The sequence below is a fragment of the Drosophila kikkawai genome, chromosome 2R (genome assembly GCF_030179895.1).
Source record: "Drosophila kikkawai strain 14028-0561.14 chromosome 2R, DkikHiC1v2, whole genome shotgun sequence".
In the NCBI taxonomy this organism is placed as follows: domain Eukaryota; kingdom Metazoa; phylum Arthropoda; class Insecta; order Diptera; family Drosophilidae; genus Drosophila; species Drosophila kikkawai.
In genome coordinates this window covers 21,962,368-21,969,829 of record NC_091729.1, presented here as the reverse complement: position 1 = coordinate 21,969,829, position 7,462 = coordinate 21,962,368, and the positions used below count along the sequence as shown (strand labels likewise).

At 43.9% G+C, this 7,462-nt stretch overlaps 6 protein-coding genes across 7 annotated transcripts; 1 reads left to right on the top strand and 5 right to left on the bottom strand.

Annotated features, from left to right (window-relative positions):
• Positions 1-351: 351 nt before the first annotated feature.
• LOC108076219 (uncharacterized) lies at positions 352-1,305 on the top strand. Its single transcript, XM_017168961.3, has 2 exons — positions 352-683; positions 751-1,305. The coding sequence occupies exons 1-2, from the start codon at positions 455-457 to the stop codon at positions 1,185-1,187; spliced, it is 666 nt and encodes a 221-aa protein (XP_017024450.1). The 5' UTR covers positions 352-454; the 3' UTR covers positions 1,188-1,305.
• On the bottom strand, positions 1,163-1,973 carry LOC108076220 (uncharacterized). The gene is made up of 2 exons (XM_017168962.3): positions 1,653-1,973; positions 1,163-1,595 (listed from the first exon to the last, which is right to left on the bottom strand). Exons 1-2 carry the CDS (start codon positions 1,829-1,831, stop codon positions 1,307-1,309), a joined length of 468 nt encoding a protein of 155 aa, XP_017024451.1. The 5' UTR covers positions 1,832-1,973; the 3' UTR covers positions 1,163-1,306.
• Positions 1,974-2,184: 211 nt separating this feature from the next.
• LOC108076267 (uncharacterized) lies at positions 2,185-2,523 on the bottom strand. Its single transcript, XM_017169015.3, has one exon. The coding sequence runs from the start codon at positions 2,477-2,479 to the stop codon at positions 2,294-2,296; it is 186 nt and encodes a 61-aa protein (XP_017024504.1). The 5' UTR covers positions 2,480-2,523; the 3' UTR covers positions 2,185-2,293.
• A 116-nt stretch (positions 2,524-2,639) lies between these two features.
• Positions 2,640-3,218, bottom strand: LOC108076259 (uncharacterized). The gene is made up of 2 exons (XM_017169009.2): positions 2,951-3,218; positions 2,640-2,888 (listed from the first exon to the last, which is right to left on the bottom strand). Exons 1-2 carry the CDS (start codon positions 3,214-3,216, stop codon positions 2,744-2,746), a joined length of 411 nt encoding a protein of 136 aa, XP_017024498.1. The 5' UTR covers positions 3,217-3,218; the 3' UTR covers positions 2,640-2,743.
• Positions 3,219-3,560: 342 nt separating this feature from the next.
• On the bottom strand, positions 3,561-4,209 carry LOC108076133 (uncharacterized). Its single transcript, XM_017168861.2, has 2 exons — positions 3,862-4,209; positions 3,561-3,795 (listed from the first exon to the last, which is right to left on the bottom strand). The coding sequence occupies exons 1-2, from the start codon at positions 4,197-4,199 to the stop codon at positions 3,669-3,671; spliced, it is 465 nt and encodes a 154-aa protein (XP_017024350.1). The 5' UTR covers positions 4,200-4,209; the 3' UTR covers positions 3,561-3,668.
• A 723-nt stretch (positions 4,210-4,932) lies between these two features.
• On the bottom strand, positions 4,933-7,374 carry Cyp6d2 (Cytochrome P450 6d2). 2 transcript variants are annotated; one of them, XM_017169430.3, is made up of 4 exons: positions 6,618-7,374; positions 5,625-6,070; positions 5,261-5,509; positions 4,933-5,195 (listed from the first exon to the last, which is right to left on the bottom strand). In XM_017169430.3, the coding sequence occupies exons 1-4, from the start codon at positions 7,298-7,300 to the stop codon at positions 5,023-5,025; spliced, it is 1,551 nt and encodes a 516-aa protein (XP_017024919.1). In that variant the 5' UTR covers positions 7,301-7,374; the 3' UTR covers positions 4,933-5,022. The 2 variants fall into 2 exon arrangements, with proteins under 2 accessions (XP_017024919.1, XP_017024920.1); XM_017169431.3 differs by lacking the exon at positions 6,618-7,374 and adding an exon at positions 6,451-6,548.
• Positions 7,375-7,462: the final 88 nt, after the last annotated feature.

Genomic DNA, 7,462 nt, shown 5'->3' with positions numbered 1-7,462 from the left:
TATTAAATTTGGTATGCAGTTTTTTTAAATTAATAAAAACTAACACAAAACTGCTTTCCGAATCGAAATTAATGCATTTTTGGCTTAGTTATGATATATTTTAATTGTTACCTGCAAGGGTATACAAACTTTGGCTAACCAAAGTTAGCTTTCTTTCTTGTTTTATGCTAAACTTAATCAGTTATAAACAAAATTTAATATCCTTCGGATAGAAGATCAAATTTCGTGAATATAATGAAAATTTCTTATAATTACAAGGCAAGGGGTTCTTTCTTTTCCCAAGTAAAGCCAATCCATCAAATTTTCTCAAAAAAGAAAACCTTGATTGATAGCAGCTAAGGAGTCACAGGCGTAGGTGTCATTAGGTTCTCCACTCACCAGGTAACCTGAACCAGGAATCACAAGCAGAAAAGACAAAACAACATACATACAAAGATTTTTCATACGCAACAATATGCCTTCACTCAACAACGTGCAAACTCTGCGCTGTTTGCAGTGCATGAAGGAGATCCAGTGCTCTCCCGTTGACCCTGGCCAGATGGTGCTCCACATTCAGCGGGATCATCCCGAGGTCTTTGCAGTGGCCAAGGAGAAGATCAAGAACTTGCACACTCTGATAGGGAAAAATTGCGACGGAACAGATCTCTCTGAGACACAGATGGCCACGGCGGCAGTCAGCAATTGTAAGTGGGAAAGTTTATTTATTAGGAAGATCTTTGAAACACCTTCGGGTAATCATAATATAACCAGATTTAGCCAACAAGAAAAAAAACTGCGGAAGTGCTAACGCCTATGTGGACAACAACCATGGCTCCGGGTCCAAGTCCTGTTCCTGTTTCGAAGAAAAGGAGAAGGTGACCCGCAAGCAGAGCTTCAAGGCATCCATTACGCACTGGGCGCCGGCGGAGGGCAACATCTTCTGTCCCAGCTGCGGCTTCAGCCAACGGCCGCTGATCAAGACCGCCTCGGAGATGACGGCCACTGGAGCTCTGGCCACCTGCATCTTCGCCTGCTGGCCCCTGTGCTGCCTGGCGTTCCTAGAGACTCGCGATTACCTGTACTGCTCCAACTGTCGCGCTTTCCTGGGCATCTACGACAGGGAGAAGAAATGCGTGAAGCCCAGCAGGGAGTTCGTGGCCACCAAACCGGGAAGTTGCACGAATATTAAGCCGAGCAATAGTGTTTAATTTTTTTTTATATTTAATATAATCAAATTGTTCGTGTCAACAAGTAAGTGTAATGCAAGGGGGGAGAGCTTTCCGCGCAGAGCTTTGCCCTAGTCAATACAGAAACCACTTGACTTGCCTCATTGGTGCACAGCTATTTGGGTTTGCTCTTGGGCCTTGCCCGCCTCCTTGGCCGCCTTCTCGGCCCTCTTTTTCTCCCTCTTGGCCAGGATCTTTTCCCTGGACTTCTGAGCCCTTTCGGCGCAGTCCTTGGGGCGTGTCTTCAGGGTCATCTCATCCACGGCCGCCTGCTTGCGGGCGGATCGGGAGAGGCAACGTTCCGTGCAGTTGACGGGGACAAATCTCCCAATGAAGCAGCCGCAGTGTAGGCAGTAGTGATTGATGTCCTGACGACCAGGCCATTTTTTACTAAAAAAAATATTTAATTACTGTATTTAACCATTTAAAGTTGCTGTGTTTACTTACCAAAGTTTGGTGAATCCCAGGAATCTCTGGAGACAGGTCACCACCTCCAGTTGCACCACGCTCATGCCGTACTTCTCGCAGGAAGGACACTGCAGCCAGGTGGAGTCCTGCCTGAGGTAACCCACCTGCTGTTTGTGACTGACACTAATGGCCACAATCTCTGGCTCGTCGACGGTCATGGCGATGTGAGTTCTTTGGAGAACGAGCGGCAACTGAAAGCGAAATCGATTCAAAGAGATCGGAAATGTAGAAAATCAGAGATTTTTCTCTTGCTCTGGGCAGATTCTCAGTGTTTCTCTAATTCTCTCGTGTGTTGTGTGTGTTTCTCGCAGAGGCGTTGGTCGAGTAATTAAGTTAAGACATCGAAAATATTTAAATTACTCTCGATTACAAAATTCAAACGATGCACGGAGAATTTCCGCTCTTCTTGTTGGGTTTATATTTGTTTTTAAATTTCTTTCTTACTTAAATTGTAATTAATCTTTTTAAGAAAATTAAATACCTTTTTAATAAATATATAAAATATATTTTATTCAAAAAAAGTGACAGGAAAAAGCTATCAATTTTCGTTAAATATTTTTCTCTCCATGTGATGATCAATCAGGTTAATGTGTGGATCGTATGACATCTTCGCTGGCTTCCTACAGCTGTGGGCGCCGGTACACGCCCAGATACTCCCCGCAGGCGCCACAGTGATGCCTCTTGGTGCAGCAACGCAGCCAGGATCGCACCACCCGAGTGGTGGCCTTGGTGCGGCAGTAGGGACAGGTGACCTCATTAGGGCCAGGACCCACGGCAAAGTACAGAGGTTTGGGATCCTGAGCCATTTTAATGGACGGAGAGGTGCGGTGTTGACGGTTTCAAAAACAAACGAAGACTGAGGCCAGCGAAGAAGAGAATCAAAAGCCATTAAATTAAAAAATAAATAAATAATCACAGAAGAGAGAAACCCCAAGAGAAAGTTAGAGTAAATACAAGAGAATATGATTCAGTTTCTGTTTTATTTTGGTTTTATTTTCGTCTCATATGGTGTCGCTGTGGGTGGGTGTTTTCCTGGCTGGTTTTTTGAAAATATGTGAAAAATGTGAAAATTAGTCGGTGGTTGCCTTTAATTTAAGGGGTGCCCGTCGCTTCATGGAGCGTCCAAAGTAGCAGCCGCAGTTGCCGCAATAGTGACTCCTGTCCGTTTGCTTGCAGGGCACATAGTAATTGAAGCAGCAGCAGCAGCAACAGGTCCTGCAAAAGGACTTTCTCAATGAGGTATACTTTTCAAGGATTAAATATCATAAGATACCCACACAAAAAGACAGCCCACAATGCGATTGATTTCACTGGCCCACCACTTGAGATCGTTCTGGACCACACTCAGATCCTTGATGCCGCAGGCGGGGCACTTGATCTCCACAGCTTCGCGGGGCAGATTGAGGAAGGTGCCTGCCAGCGGTGTGGCAAAGTTTTCGTAGATCTTACGCTCCCGCTGATCCTCCAGAGCCTTGGCCGCCCTCTCCCGGGCCTCCTGCTCTGTCTCCTGTTCCGTCGCCTTCTCCGGCAGCGTCGTCGTCATGGTTGCTCTGCAATTGAACTGAAAGCGAATTTTTGGCCAGACAAGCGGACAACCTGTTTTGGATATGGAAAGAGAGCGGGAATACACAGAGAGAAAAAACTTTATAATATATTTGTATCTCTATTTGTTATGAAAATATGTCGTATTTTAAAATCAGAATAGAATCCATACTTTTTCTTATCATACTTTCAAGGAAAACTAATTAAACTTTAAATTTCGTATTTAAATAGTGTTCCAAATGAAATAATATATAATTTCCCCTCACTTAGTTTTATTTTCTCCAAGTGTCTTAAAAATAAGAGCTTTAAAGAGTCCAAGAACAAAGTAAGAGAGCTTCAAGAGAATTGATTTATGGTGCGACTTTAATTGAGTTAGGTGCGTAATAGAATTATAGCAGAAAAGTGAAATATTTGGCATTAATAAACATTATTTTAATTGATTCGATGAATGAACTATTTGGCCTTGCGCTGGATTCCCACTTTGCCGCCGCACGAACTGCAATAGATTCCCTTGGTGGTCCACTCCCGGTTGCAGCCACACCAGGTGCAGACGCAACAGATCCAGAAGAGCGGGAAGATACTACCAATAAAAGAGGAGAAATAATATTAAAAATTAGAATATTCTACATCAAGGGAACCCCCTTACCATGACAGCAAACTGAGACACATGCTGGCATCCTTGCAGCTGGCTGCCCTCATCACAGCCGCCTGACTTCGCTCCCGGCACAGGGGACACTGCAGCTTGTAGGTGGATGGGCCCACGGCATAGTAACGGAGGCGTGGCTGCTGGGAGGCACTGGTGACAGCAGGAGCAGCTGCCTCCTGGTGGATAAGAGTCACTTTTTCCGCCGCCTGCTCATCGATAAAGGGCACCAGGCCATCGTCCACCACCACATTGGCTATGATATTCCTGGAGCGCTCCTCTGCCGTCTTGGCGGGCACCAATCTCACCCGCAACCTTTCCACCTGCTGATGCTGCTCCATGCTCACTGACTATCTGATCTCCACCAGACGCGAGCAGGCCAGGCCCAGCCGGTGGAGAACGAAAAAGAGATCGGGAGAGTCAAAATATCTAAGAGAATGATTCCCAGCCAGTGAGAGAGAGGGAGAACAATGGCATGCTTCTGTCGATGACCATGGAGCCCATGATGTCATCTATTCTGTGCGGTGGCCCCTCAACCAGAACCAGATCGACAGCCAAACATTCTGCGAATATTTGTTTATTCAATAAATGGAGCAGTTTAAAAAAAAATACATCAACCACATGGAGATTGTTTCGAAATTTGGATACTTCCTCCAAATGTTCAATAGTTTTGAGACTTTCGAGATATTAGTCATACATAAATATGGAATACATATTCGCTTGATGTGTTTTTTTTTTTTTTAATTGATTTGAGTTATAACATTTTAGAAAATTTTATTTAGGCGGCCTAATACTTTTCATGATCAGTGTATAGTTTTTGTAAACCCATAACACGTTTGCGGGTCAATCAGCTGCTTACTAGTTTTTGTTTATGTTTATGTTTGGTTTCGCTTTGTTTGTATACTTTTCTCTCACAAAATCTTAAGCTGAATTCAATTAAGAGAGAGCTTTAAGCTATAAACCATATTACCTACATATATTATATACCCTCAAAAGTTTATTACAAATTTGGACTGGACTCTTAGTTAAACAGCTTGTAAATCAATCTACAATATCTAAAGAGAAACTCAAAAATATTAGTAAAATAATTACCATATATTTGCCTTTAACCTTTAAAAATATATACACCATTTTATAAATCCCAAAAAAAGAAATATTTTTATATTACTTTTCCCACTTCCTCTTGGTCAAGCGGACTTTCAGACCCTCCTTGGTCACCAGAACTGGAGCAGCGTCAAAACGAAACTCGACTTCCTTGCGTGGAGCCTGCACCAGATCGAAATTGGCCAAAACCTTGGCCACCGCCACCTTGGAGTTGATCTTGCCCATGCGTAGAGCTGGTACAAACCGAAATAGAATTATAATTAAAGTCCAAATAGCCATAGAGATCAATGTTCCTCACCTATGCAGTGACGGGGACCCTCTCCAAATGGCATATAGGCTGCCTGATCGTAGTTCATGTTGTCCGCATCAAAGCGATGCGGATCATAGCCATTGGGATTGGGGAAATAGGCAGGATCACGTTGAATGCCAAAGAGCGAGATCAAAATGGGAGTGCCCTTGGTAATGGTATGGTTTGTGCCAGGAACAGGATAGTCCTCAGTGCACTCGCGGTTCAAGAAGGGCAGACCGGGATATTTACGAATGGTTTCTGTTGAAGAAAATAAATATTTAACAATCAGTAAATTTAAATCAATCAAAATATGTCCAAAAGTATTATGAAAAGTATACTTTTCCACACAATTTAAATTGATTTCAAACCGCACCCATGATGCAAAGATCCAAAAACTTTAAATCCTGCACAGCTTCGTAGGTGAACTTATCCTTGGGCTTTAGGTTGTGCCTCTGAAGCACCGAATCCACCTCATCCCGCGCCTCCTTCAATAGCTCCGGATACATGGACAGCTCGTAAAGGGTGAAGGCAGAAGCGGCAGCAGTGGACTCCGATCCAGCCACGTAGAAAAGGAAAGCCTGGGCGGCAATTTTCTCGATGGACATCGACTTGAGCTGCTCCTGGGCCGTCTCCATATCCCACACCTGATCGTCATCTTCGCCTATCTTTCCAGTGTTTCGCAGCCGGATGAGTAGCTGGAGCATATCCTTGCGGACCACATTATGCTGCTCCCGGAACTCAATGGTGCGCTTCATCATGTCTCGGAGGGAAGTCAAGATACGACTCTCATAGCCCAAGCGGTTCATTAGCTTGGCAATCCTGAAAGGATATCGAAATAAATATAGTTAGTAAAATTGTTATGAAATCAATTTTGAGAAATTTAATTTCTAAGTGAATGCAGTGTCCCAAAACAAAGAAAATCCTTGTATTCAGGCTTACCATAAATCCCTAATTTCACCATGTGTGGAAAATATTATTTGTATATTTTAATAGAAGTACTGATATCAAAATAAAGAGTCTCTTTGTGTACGATTTTCTTCTAGCTAAGAATATGTGAGCTCTTGAAATGCAAACTCATCTAAATATAGATGCAAGTATAGCAACTTAAGTGCAACAATAATTTATTAAATAAAAGTGTTGAGTACTGCGCATATACACCATATATACATACATATATATAAGTACTAACTATTACTCACATCGGGCATATAAACATGGACATATTGTGGATCTTGAGCAGCAGCGACTTGTCTCTATTCGCCGAGCTGCTGATCTCTCGAACAATAATTTATTAAATAAAAGTGTTGAGTACTGCGCATATACACCATATATATATACATATATATAAGTACTAACTATTACTCACATCGGGCATATAAACATGGACATATTGTGGATCTTGAGCAGCAGCGACTTGTCCCTATTCGCCGAGCTGCTAATCTCCCGAAACTCATTTTCCGGATTGCTGAAACTGTCGATCTCCAGGCCAAAAATCACCGAGCCAATAATATCCACCGCATACGTGGTCATCACATCCTTGATCTCCACCTCGTCGCTTTGGTCCAGAACCCCCTCCAGATGCTGCACCAGCTTATCGCCCACCTCGTCAATGGTGCCGAACATGCCCTTGATTTTTCCCGAGGAGAACGATGGCGTCAACTTGTGGCGCAGATTCCGCCAGGAAGCGCCACGCAGGTTGAAGAGATTGGCCGACAGCGGATCCTTCTCCTCATCCACATAGACCCCGCGATCGTGGAAGCTGCCAAAATCACTGGTCATGATCTGGCGTGCCAGCTGGGCATCACGGATTAGGATGCTCCGCTGGTTCATCATGTAAATTCCCACAATCTTGCCTTCGTGCCGGGCATAGATATCGCCCAAAGCCATGCCCAAGCTCCGTTCCTGTTTCATCACCGTGTCCATTATCCCGAAGGGGATTACAGCTGGCTCCTCGTCCACGCCCAATCGCTGCCAGTGGGTATAGTGACGCCTCACATACTTGTACAGCAGGCCCAGGCACAGGAGCAGAAGTAGAAGAATGGCCCACATTTCAAGGAGAAACTTTAGTTTTTACGTTTCTTTAGATGGTGAAATTAGTTAGAGCGTGATCTTCTCCCCACAAACTGTACGATTCTACTGAATGGGGCCCGGTTCCTATGGGTCCCGAGACACCTCCCGATAAGCATTACGAATGAGAGTCCAAAGCAAACG